Source organism: Camelina sativa, chromosome 1 (assembly GCF_000633955.1).
Source record: "Camelina sativa cultivar DH55 chromosome 1, Cs, whole genome shotgun sequence".
NCBI lineage: Eukaryota > Viridiplantae > Streptophyta > Magnoliopsida > Brassicales > Brassicaceae > Camelina > Camelina sativa.
Genome location: NC_025685.1, coordinates 14,180,649 through 14,193,292, shown reverse-complemented (window position 1 = coordinate 14,193,292; position 12,644 = coordinate 14,180,649). Strand labels below are relative to the sequence as shown.

Here is a 12,644-nt window from a genome sequence, read left to right as displayed (position 1 = left end):
CCTCAGCAGAATGGTGTAGCTGAGAGGCGGAATCATAATTTAATGGAAATGGTTAGGAGCATGATAAGTAATAGTTCTTTACCCCTATCATTGTGGACATATGCATTAAAGACTGCAACATATGTCTTAAACTGGGTTCCTAGTAAGGCAGTTCCTAAGACTCCTTTTGAACTGTGGACGGGAAGGAAACCAAGCTTAAGACATTTACGTGTTTGGGGATGTCCAGCAGAAGTAAAGCCATATAATCCACATGAAAAGAAACTTGATTCGAGGACTGTCAGTGGCTTCTTTATTGGCTATCCGGAAAAATCAAAGGGGTATGTATTTTACTTTCCTAAGCATAGTACGAGAATAGTTGAAACGAGAAATGTTAAGTTCATTGAAAATGGTCAAACTAGTGGGAGTGGTGAACCAAGAAAGGTGGACATTCAAGAAGTTCAGGTTGAAGTTCCTTCACCTGTTGTCACACCTAAGGTTGTTGTTCCTATTGTTTCAGTACAGTCAAATGAGGCGATAGAACAACATGATGATGTACCAATCCCAATGGATGAAGAGACAATTAATGAACCTGTCGCTATTCATGAAGAAAATGGTGTACCACAAGAACCATTAAGGCGATCTGGAAGGAACCGTAGATCTGCCATTTCAAATGACTATATGGTTTATGCTGTTGAAAGTGAATGTGACTTAAGCATTGACGAAGACCCGAACACATTCCGAAAAGCCATGGAAAGTGACAATTCTGAAAAATGGTCTATTGCTGCGAAAGAAGAAATAAAATCTATGGGTGATAATAATGTTTGGGACTTAGTAGAGTTGCCAATTGGTTTCAAAATCGTTGGTTCTAAATGGGTCTTTAAGACTAAACGCGACTCGAAAGGTAACATTGAAAGATACAAGGCTCGCCTTGTTGCCAAAGGTTTCACCCAAAAAGATGGCATTGACTATAAAGAGACCTTCTCTCCAGTTTCAAAGAAGGATTCTCTTAGAATTGTTTTGGCTTTGGTGGCTCATTATGATCTGGAGCTTCACCAAATGGATGTGAAAACCGCATTTCTTAATGGAGAGCTTGAGGAAGAAGTATATATGGATCAGCCTGAAGGGTTTGTTGCCACAGGAAATGAACATCTGGTGTGTAAGCTGAAAAAGTAAATATATGGACTTAAATAAGCTTCTAGACAATGGTATTTGAAGTTTAATGATACCATTACGTCATATGGGTTTGTAGAGGTTATCGTTGACCGATGCATCTATATAAAGATCAGTGGGAGCAAGTTTGTAATTTTAGTCTTATATTTTGATGATATTTTGCTTGCTACGAATGATATGGGTATGCTACATGATATAAAGAAATATCTATCTAAGAACTTTGACATGAAAAATATGGGTGAGGCATCTTATGTGATCGGAATAGAAATAATTCGAGATAGATTACAAGGATTGCTAAGTTTGTCTCAGAAAGGATATATCAATAAGGTCTTAGAGAGATATAGAATGAATGAATGCTCTGCTGCTAAAATTCCAATTCAGAAAGGGGACAAGTTCAGTAAAATGGAATGTCCAAGAAATGAATTAGAACGTAAAGAAATGGAAATAATTCCTTATGCATCAGTGGTTGGGAGTTTGAACTATGTTCAGACATGTACTCGACCAGATATCAGTTTTGCTATTGGTATGTTGGGTCGATATCAAAGTAATCCCGGAATGGACCATTGGAAGGCTGCAAAGAAGGTTCTAAGGTACTTGCAAGGCACCAAAGAGTTCATGATTACATACAGGAGATCTGATGACCTCGAGGTCATTGGATATTCAGATTCAGACTATACCGGATGCGTTGATAGTAGGAAATCGACGTTTGGATATTTGTTCTTGTTAGCTGGAGGAGCAATATTGTGGAAAAGTGAAAAGTAGTCTTTCATTGCTTCTTCCACTATGGAGGCCAAATTTTTGGCATGCTTTGAGGCCACAATTCATTCATTGTGGCTGCAGAACTTTATCTCAGGGCTTCGAATTGTCGATAACATAGATAAGCCGCTGAGAATTTACTGTGATAATTCTGCAGCTGTTTTCTTTTCAAAGAATGACAAGTACTCAAAAGGTGCTAAACACATGGAGATAAAGTACTTGTCTGTCAAAGAAGAAGTGCGGAAACGTAGAGTGTCTTTTGAGCATATTAGGACGGATATGATGGTTGCAGATCCGCTAACTAAGGGATTACCACCCAATGTGTTCATTGGCCATGTAGAGCGTATGAGTGTTATAGATAAGACCTTGCTGTTTTGGTTATAGGATGCTTATTATGTATGAGACACTATGAATTCACTTAAAGTTATGTTTCTGTTTTTATTAGACATGTTATCATTAAAGTATGTGTACACATTTATGGTTTACAGATAACATAACTGTTTTGAGAATTAAGGTTTTTATCAATTTAAAAGAATAATATAAAATTGGAATTGATTTGTGATACATGGAAGGGATCATGTCGTTCAATGGTGTGTAACCGCCATGATTCGATTAGTTTGATTTTATTTAAGTCATTAAAGGTTAAGAGAACTTGATATTAAAGTGCGCATTAAAGGTATTAAACCATTAAGTTGACACAAAAGCCAAGTGGGAGAATGTAAGAATATTTTATATTCTATGTGGCCTATGTGTCTTACGGTTTAATAATAAAGTTCAAGTTTATATTTAACATTATGGATTCTAATATTAAAGAAGACACTGTGATGAATCGGTTTCGATTAATGTATTAGAATTTGGGTATATTGATAATCCTCTTCCCTTCTCTTAATTATATTATATAAATAATATATATACATGTATATGTTATGTCTATGCATTATTAAAGGGTGCTATTACGAACCAGTACATTTAAGAGGTGCTATTACGAACCAGTACAATTAAGGGGTGCTATTAAACCAGTACAATTAAGGGATGCTATGACGAACCAGTACATATCTTCAAATGCGACTGTATATACATGTATATATATGTGTGGCTGTTGAATCATTACGGTAACGGTTGTATTCTCGTAACGTGAGAAACACTACCAAACCAAACACACACCAGAAAAAAAGAGATTATTGATCTTCTTCATCAAAGATCAAGTGAAGACAATAAAAAGTAAGGGAAGAGAAAATCAATTACTGAAGACTTGGATCCATCATCAAGCATAGAGAAAGCAATGGATCAAGGTTAGTGTTTCTTCTTCTCTAATAAAGTGTTTATGGTTTGAATTAGATCAAGATGATTTTTTGGATGTCATGTAGATTTCATGAAAATAGAAATCTGAATTTATATTAATCCCTTCGAATTAATCACCTTTTTCTTACTACATATAGAGTAATCAAAAATGGATTATTAAAAACACCATTAGTCGTATAGCTCACTCTTATAATATGAACTACTAGGTAACCCGATCGACCCATACCCATGTGGGTTCGAGACTTTCGTGGGAGGGCTCAACCCGACCTAGTTATTATAATGGGTTGAACTTATACACAAACCCAATAATATAAAACTCAATGGCTAATTGGGTTATATGGGTTACCCATATAAAAATAAAATAAAATAAAATAAAATAAAATAATTTATATTAAATCCATAACATATTATATAAAGTAGAATTATAAAACCAACCAAAGTTTTCAAGCTTAAGAAAATAATATCAGATATTAAAATAGAAAAACATCCTTAAATCCTAAAGCCAAAAATCCATAAAATCAAAATAAAAAGTCATTATATTATATATATATTATTTTTTGTTTTTTTTCGATTAACCTATGGGTAACCTATAACCCTAATTAGGTTTACCCCGTTAAACCAACAAACCCATTGGACGAACCCATAAATACTCATTTATTTATCTATATATACATTTTTGAAGTACATTTTGGGTTCTACCCTTTTATTTTGTATTTATATAAAAAAAAAATTACAAAGTTAATCCCTAAATATTTTTCAAAAATAGTATTACTTCAGATTTTGTTTCCTAAATATTTTACATATCATTCCAACTAAAAAAAATACAGCATAATCAATATGGAAACATAAATTATGATATAACCACATATTCTATTTTGTATTGAATATATTCTATTTCTGAATCATTTGCAAACAAAAAAACAACAATTTGATTCCTATTTTGTTTTCCAAAACCTGTGAGCTTTGATTATTAACGTAAAAAAACTTCGATACACATTTATTTAAATATTATAATTAATACATATAAACTTAATAAAATTTTAAAATATTACGAATATGTAATATTAAAAAAAATAAAAACTATATAATATGATTATATAGTAGATGAGTTATAAAGATGACATGTCGAAATTAATAAAATATCATTAAACTTGTGCTAACACGGGTTAAATCCTCATTTTATTATTTTTCAACGCTATTAATATTAGAACATTTGACATAAAATATTAAGGTTATTAAACTAAAGTTGTGTAAAATAATTAAATCATTAAAAAATGTGAATTAATCATAGCGTATAAATGACTTACTATGTATTTAAATCTCTTATTTTTTGTTATAATAGTTAAAAATCAAAATATAATCTCAAACACTAAACAAAAAAACTAAATATAACAAACAAATGGTCATGAATTATATTGCGGGTTAAATAATTAATATAAAGATTTAACCGCACAAACGGTCCGAAAATTTAGTTATTCCTCTATTCGCAAAACAACTAATATTTAATAAACGAATACAATATAAATATATAAATATATAAATAATAATAAAAATTATATGCACGCAGTGTACCACGGGTTAAAATCTAGTATGAGTATAAAAGTTTAACCCATACCTATTAAAATAATAGATAAACAGGATAAACTCATAGGTTCATATTCATTTTAACACCCCTAAGCATGAAATGAAAATGTTTCTCAATTAATATATAATGGATATATAATGGACATATAACATAGGGAAAATTGATAATAAATTAAAAGGTTAAATTTGTGATAAGTTATAGATAGCAAGGGGTTCTGATAATTATTCCTAAAGTTATGGGGTTCTACTCCTAATTAGTGTGATGCAAGGTTTATAATTTTAATAATCTGGATATTTCTTCGGAGAAAAGATAAAAACTAGTGACGTTTGAGTTTGACAATGAAATCCGAAGGTGAGACGAATACTGCACAGGCACAAGTCAAACAAATTACAAAAATAAAACCTAAAGATCTACAAATTTTCGAAAAAAGGACAAACTAGTTGATGATATGCCATACGTAAATTACGTAGGAGTGAAATAATTATTTGGGATTCGAAATCCATTTAGATTTTCAAGATGATTTGTCCCCTAATATCTATACTACTATTTTTGCACCACTTTTCGTAAACAAATCATCATTTTGGAAACAATATCAATAAATACTATTATTTTTAATATTAATTACCAAAATTTCCAAATCAATTATAGGTAAATTTTAAAAGATAAAAAAAGTTTTCTACCTAATTCAAACATATATAAATATATGAATAATTTTCATTTTAATTGAATTTATATATAAGTTATTTAAATTATTATACACTACATTTAGTTGATAAAATTTAAGACTTTTTCTGCATATGATATAATTTAAATTTTTAAACACAGACATATATTATTCAATCAATGAATACAAAATATGGGTATAATTGAGACGATCGCACCCGGATTCTGGTGAAGAGATCCAAATTAGATTTTAACTGGTGATAAAATCAGATTAAAGAAAAAAAATCAGATTAAAAAAAGAATTTAACAGAGTAAGATAGACATTTGCCTTCGATTTGAGCTCAACGCCGACAAATATTGGTGGAATTAGGGCCACCAATAATTCTGGTGATGTCGCGGCTTATTACCGATAGTTCTACAATGGAGACAACAGAGATGACAGAGCTGACTGGGAAACCAATTTTAGGGTTTGAGAGAATTATGCCCGAGATATTGTTTTTTTTTATCTCATAGGGTTTATCGAGAAAGAGGGAACATAGAGAGAAATGAAGGCAAAAAGTCTAATTTTTGGCTAAGTATTTGGCGGAATTAGAGATTTTAGTTTCCTGCTTATTGAAATCATATAATAGCGTTACTAAAACGCTATTATATAATAACCAAAATTGTAACTTACCTTCAATAGCAGTTGAGCAAACCGTGTTATAACAATATGCTATCAATGTAGAGTTTTTTTTCTAGTGAAATAATCTGTAAAAAAAAAAAACAATGCAAATGCAATGCAAGTCCTACTCTAATGCACAAACAAACTTTAAACTACTCAAAAATGACAAAACAAGTTAGTAAATTATGAAAAAGGTGTAAATAAGCAGTGGTGAAACATGGTAAAATATACCAACATCAAGTGTGTGATTATATACTTTGTTAGATTTATCTTATATTTTGTTTAATTTTATTTCTTTGTTTTTATGTATTTCTTCCTTCCTTCTTTGTCTTCTTATTATTTTTAATTTTCAATTACATATGTATAATAAAATATTTTAGAAATGTTACTTCCATCCCTTGAAATCCTATAAATAACCATTCTCACATCATCATCCACCATATCTCAAATTCTAAGTATATTCTTTGTTTTATTTATGTTCTTGCATGGGTTCAAAATTCATGGTAAGAGTGTGATTATATATTTTGTTAGATTTTTCTTATATTATGCTTAATTTTATTTCTTTGTTTGTATATATTTCTTCCTTGCTTCTTTGTCTTCTTATTATTTTCAATTTCCAGTTACGTATATAGAATAAAATTTTGGTGGCTGTAAAAGATCAATTATCCATGCAGATTTAATAACACTAATTTTGATCAAAGCTCAATGAGAGAATCAAGCTAAAGAAATCATCTTCATTCATGTGTATTTATTTTATTTTTAAAACATGCAATGTTTTAACAAAATAAACTATTATAATAGAATTATTAAATCAAATTTTTTAACTCTCTCTTACCTCCAAAAAAATTGTAATACATTTTTTTGTATACTCATGATCATTATATTTAGTTCTTGTGATCCAAAATATAATTATATAAAGATCATTATAATGTTTATTTAATTCAAAATTTTGTAATTTAATGATTTTTTATATTAAAAACAATTTGATATTCCATTTCTAAAATTTTACTACAAAGAGGAAATCATTAGAATTTATAACCTAGCAATATAGTTTTGATTAAGGTGAATATAAAAAGAGATAAAAAATTAAATTAATCTTTGGAATTTTTATTGCATTTCATATGATTTTATAGGAAATATCTTTTATGGATACTTAAAAAATAATTGTGAAATTTAATTATTAAATTTTGAATATCGTAGTAAATTTTTGCTTTTATCATTAACAATATTTTTAAAATAAGTGGTATATTTTGATATTGTATGGTTTGAATACTTAAAGTGTATTATTGACATTTAGGAAATTTGTTTGTTATATATGTATTTTTAGAGAGAACTTCAAAAACACATCTTTTTCAATACCTCTTTTCAGAAATACCATTTTAAAAAACTTTATTTAAAAAAAATCTCAGAAATTCTCATAGTTTTATGATTATTACATAAACTAAAATGAATTAACATAACTAATACAACAATTCGCATATATGCGCGGGATATTATCTATTTTAATTAAAATTAGAACCAACATATTATATATGCTTCAACAACAACATCTTCGCAAAAATAACAAATTTGTTGATGATATTGCAATTTTCTAACATTATGGAATCTGCTTATAGATGAAAACTTGACAATATTCAAGTGTTCCACTCTCATCTAAGCAACTTACCAATGATCTCCCTAGAAGAATTAAAACGATTGATTTCGTACAAAATTTCTACTCATATAAAGTTGATAAATCCATCAAAGAGCTCAAGGAATATTTCTTGAGCAAAAAAGATTTCTTGCTTAACTAAGATGAAATGGAAGAAGCCTTGAAGAAAGAGATCAAGGAGCTAGCAGTTGAGATGGAAGAAGTCTTGAATAAAGAGATCAAAGAGCTAGTAGCTGAGATGGAAGAGGCTTTGAAGATAGAGATCAAGGAGCTCTTGCTCAAGCAAACTGAAATGGAAGAAGTCTAAAAGAAACAAGCAAAAGAGATCAACAAGAAGTTCAACAAGTGGTGGTGAGCTCTCCAATCTTCTATCCATTGTCCCTTTTTGGTTTCAGTTTCTCTTTTGTCAAGATACAATCATGGTCTTCTGGATGCTCTTTTTTGTAGAATTTAATCCTATCTACCTATAGACTATTATAAAATAACTTATTCCACTTTATCATGATCACTGATTTTTAGATGCAAGTGGTCATGATATATGTCATAGTGAAGAATCAATCGTTTTACATAGACAAAAAAAAAAAGACTACGAGGTGGTGGGCTAGTGGTTCTAGCCTTGGTAGAAGAGTCGCCCTGTTGATCTAGGCCAATGATCGATTCTCCCCAAACACAATCAGTTTTATCCCTTTGGACACATGGATATGACACACTGTAAATTTGGGAGGACCATACCTGTGGAATTTTCTTCCCCCAAAGATTAGTTTCAACCCAATGCGTTTTTAATCCCTTCACCACATGAGCATTCTCTTCCTACTTGCCTGGTATATATATATATATTTTTTTCATAATCTAAATGGTTAGCTCAAACTCAAAGACAAGCCTATTCGTTTCATTGAGCTCTTCCTCACCCAAATTATCTTCTTTTCTCGACCATGAAATAACCTAAGGATCCTATCAACAGCTGAATCAGCTCAAATACACACCTTCACCAGCCAGATTTTTTATAACGGGAAGAGAGGACTCCCCAACCTAAATAGTATAATAGAAAAGTCAATAGTAAAACAAAGACCAAGCCACACGACTAGACCAGTCTCTGCTTAACTTTGTTTTCACCAACCATAGCAAGAAAAAAACTCGGCCGTCTTACGCTGGTGTTCTTATTAACCCCACGTGTTAATCACACCAACTACCAATAACATTCATAATCAAAATTCTTTATTTTTTCTATAAAAACTTTTTAAGTTTGACCATATCTTACATAAACCATTTGAATTCTCTTTCTGGTGTCTGTTTTTTTTTTGGTTTCTCTCCTTCAAAGTTCGAAACTTTTTTTTCATTCTCGACAATGGAAGGACTAGTGCCGGTACAGAGACTTCCGGTTAGAGTGGATTCACCTTCTCTGTATCGGTGTAGTAACGTTTCTGTCTCAATCAGACGTTCACTTTCAGGTTTCGCCATGGACAAAAGGATCAGATTTACGGCTCCGTCGTCGCAGTTTTCGATCCGGGCTCAACAGGTGCGGCTTTCTTGATTTCTTCTGTCTTCGATTCTATGAACACCCTTAAGTAAAGTTTGAGTCTTTCGTTTGATTCTGTGTGATTTTATGTTGTTTACGGTCTAGATTGAAAACCCTTAGCTGAAACAAAAATTGGGTTTATCTAATTCTATCAATCTGTTGCTGAAAGTGTTTGCCTTTTTGTTGTTTTGGTAGTCGGATTTGAAGGAAAGCTTAGCGGTGTCTTCTTCTTCAGTAGAGGACAAAGGAAATGCTCTTAGAATCAAGGAATGGGAAGTAGAGATGTATCAGGATGAATTAGCAGTTAGCCAAGGTATTAGGATAAGGAGAAAACCACGAAGCAAGGCTCCTTTGGGATACTCTGGACCTTTTGAGTTGAGATTGCATAACAACGATGATGCTGATTCGCCTCGTAATATCTTGGAGGAGATTACATGGTACAAAGACGTCGAAGTTTCGCGGGTATAGACTTTGTCTTTACAAGACTTTTTTTTTTTTCATAGATGAGATTAGATGGTTCTTAATGTGATTGTTGTTTCTGAACTTTTCAGTTGAAGGAGCTAAACCCACTTGATGCGTTGAAGAAAGCTGTAGAGAATGCTCCTCCAACTAGGGATTTTGTTGGGGCGCTTAGGATGGCTCAGGAAAGAACTGGGTTGCCTGGCTTGATCGCTGAAGTTAAGAAGGCTTCTCCAAGTAGAGGGATCTTAAAAGAGAATTTTGACCCGGTATGTGATGCTGGTTTCTGTTTATTACTGTAATGACATTAGATCTTGTTCTCGAATTGAGTTATTGAATCCTGATTAAGCGAGTAAAAGGATTGGAGCATTGAGATTTGTAGTCTTTGTCATTTATTGTTTGGCCTTGGAAAGTAGATCAACATTCTTTTTATGAACGGTTCCCAATATGATTTAGACCCACTAGATCTTCATGATTCCTCCGGTTGTGTTGCTAATGCTTATGGTCTTACAGGTTGAGATTGCTCAAGCTTATGAAAAAGGTGGAGCAGCATGTCTCAGCGTTTTGACAGACCAGAAGTATTTCCAGGTTTACTTGTGTATTCAGTTGCAGATATCGTATTCATATTTGCAACAAGTTTTTAACATTTGTAGTTCTTATCTTGATGTTGTTCAACAGGGAGGCTTTGAAAACTTGGAAGCAATAAGGAACGCTGGTGTGAAGGTACTTTTTTAGCAAAGTCTGGTGTCTTTAATGCTTGATAATCAAAACACTGTGTAAACCATGATTTTCAATTACTGCAGTGTCCACTATTATGCAAAGAGTTTGTTGTAGATCCATGGCAGATCTATTGTGCTCGGACTAAAGGTGCTGATGCAGTGTTGCTTATTGCTGCCGTATTGACTGACCTAGAAATAACCTACTTGCTTAAGATTTGCAAGAAGCTCGGTTTGGCTGCCCTTGTTGAGGTATCTTTCCCTGCTTTGATAATTGTTGATTGGGTGACATATTTATATGCGTTAAAAGTTAGTATTATTTTTGTTCTGCTCTTAATAAGCTTGTCCTTATATCAGGTACATGATGAGAGAGAAATGGGTCGTGTTCTTGGAATAGAAGGGATCGAGCTCGTTGGCATCAATAACCGAAGTCTTGGTAATGCTTTTGTACATATTGCTAGTTCTAATATCCTTTGTCTTAGAACGAGTTCACTCAGAAAATGAAAGTTTTGGTGTTTCAGAAACATTTAAAGTAGACATCAGTAACACTAAGAATCTTCTTGAAGGAGAACATGGTAGACAAATTCGGGAGAAAGACATGATTGTAAGTACTTCCACTGTCCATTCTTGAATTGGTGTCTGTCAATTGCTGTAAAATAATCATGACTCCTCTTCTGTATGTTAAGGTGGTTGGCGAATCCGGTTTGTTTACACCTCATGACATTGCCTATGTACAAGCCGCCGGAGTTAGAGCGGTAAGCTTTCACAGTTATATATTAAAACATTTGGCTTCTTGGAAACCTCTACAAGCATTAATCATATGAACAATTCGCTAAAATGCTGAATTATGAGCTTATGCTAATTTTTCAGGTTTTGGTTGGCGAGTCCATTGTGAAGCAGAGCGATCCTGAGAAAGGAATAGCTGGACTTTTTGGCAGGAACATTTCTCATACTTAGAAACTGTATCACCATATTGCTCGTCTCCAAATATGTTTCCTAGTACATTTGTTTGTATCTTGTTCTGTGAGGATTGAGAGGATAGAGGATAGACTAGAATAAAGGCTTGATGATTCTAATGTGTCAGGCATTTTCAATTACCATCGAATAAGTTGAATCAAAATTGATCTAAGCTAGCTTCCCATTCCATGGAACCCCAAAACCAACAGAGAAATAGCAAATATTATGTTGTCATAACTCAATAAGTGAAGAATACAACCAATACACAGAAACGACAATGTTGTTATCTAAATACATTCATCCTTGCACAACAACCGGAGTCACTAAATACACACCACTCGAAACATTTCCGACCAGAATCCAAAAGTGACTGTCATGGCTTCTTAGACAAGCTCCAGTCTTCTTGATGCAGTATGATTTTTTAGATATAAGATAAACGACCTCCCAAGGCAAACACATCTCCACTTATTCTGCGCCAGTTGATTTTATACAGCAAAACCATTTTTTCTGCAAATTATGCAATAAACAACAGCATCAATTAATAATACATCCATACAAAAATAAGATGACTAAGAGAAGAAAAAGAAGAAAGAGGTGCGATGGCTTACGGTGGGTTTCTCAAGAACCTCCCCATTTTTATTATATCCAGATTCATCTCTCCCTGGTGAGTCAGTTTTTCCACCTCCCTTTTTCTCGTTTCTAGCTTTGTTGAAGATAACAGTGAATCCCTCAGCTGATGAAGGGTCATTTACATCCCATTCGCCAAACTTTGGCAACGGGCGGCCCTTGTCCTACACACAATCCAAGACGATCAGTTCTAAAAGCCAACAAAACTAAAACATCCATGTAAAACAAGTCTTCATTACAACTTAGATTGATTATTTCCAAGCCCAAACAGTAAAGGTTGTCTCATATGATTAAAGTTTTCTACTTAAAATGTAAACAATATAGAAGAACCAACACAAAGAACTCGTAAACACACAAATCCAGGTACAAGTTTCAGTAAAGCATTGAATCCAGAAGATGATATGCACAGACAACAAATTCATCTCATTAGCCCTACCCACTGTTCAAGAATCAAGATTTGGTTGCAAAGATCTTACTAAGACTTTCTCTTTCTCTATTCACTAATCTAGAATAGAAAATCATGAGACCAGAGGCAATATAACAGATAACAAAAAAAACGAATACTTTCTCAACATCAAAATCTTGAAACTAAAAGAATAGAG

General features: G+C 32.5%; 2 protein-coding genes across 2 annotated transcripts in view; one reads left to right on the top strand and one right to left on the bottom strand.

Moving 5' to 3' along the window:
* LOC104790438 (indole-3-glycerol phosphate synthase, chloroplastic-like) lies at window positions 9,011–11,558 on the top strand. Its single transcript, XM_010516195.2, has 10 exons — window positions 9,011–9,283; window positions 9,479–9,745; window positions 9,835–10,011; window positions 10,256–10,330; window positions 10,421–10,465; window positions 10,546–10,710; window positions 10,816–10,894; window positions 10,980–11,062; window positions 11,145–11,213; window positions 11,329–11,558. The coding sequence occupies exons 1-10, from the start codon at window positions 9,113–9,115 to the stop codon at window positions 11,413–11,415; spliced, it is 1,218 nt and encodes a 405-aa protein (XP_010514497.1). The 5' UTR covers window positions 9,011–9,112; the 3' UTR covers window positions 11,416–11,558.
* Window positions 11,628–12,644, bottom strand: part of LOC104790428 (RPM1-interacting protein 4-like) — a 2,030-nt gene continuing 1,013 nt past the window's right edge. The window contains exons 2-3 of the mRNA XM_010516185.1: window positions 12,024–12,206; window positions 11,628–11,922 (exon numbers count right to left, since the gene is read on the bottom strand). Of these exons, the coding sequence (XP_010514487.1) occupies window positions 11,881–11,922; window positions 12,024–12,206 (225 nt within the window). The 3' untranslated portion in view covers window positions 11,628–11,880. The remainder of the gene's footprint in view (window positions 11,923–12,023; window positions 12,207–12,644) is intronic.

What these genes read in the sequence shown, in the direction of transcription:
- LOC104790438 (XM_010516195.2), top strand. Translation starts at nt 9,113, where the DNA reads ATGGAAGGACTAGTGCCGGTACAGAGACTTCCGGTTAGAGTGGATTCA. An exon ending in TTCGGGAGAAAGACATGATT is followed by an intron (nt 11,063 to 11,144) that starts GTAAGTACTTCC and finishes CTGTATGTTAAG; the next exon opens with GTGGTTGGCGAATCCGGTTT. An exon ending in AAGCCGCCGGAGTTAGAGCG is followed by an intron (nt 11,214 to 11,328) that starts GTAAGCTTTCAC and finishes CTAATTTTTCAG; the next exon opens with GTTTTGGTTGGCGAGTCCAT.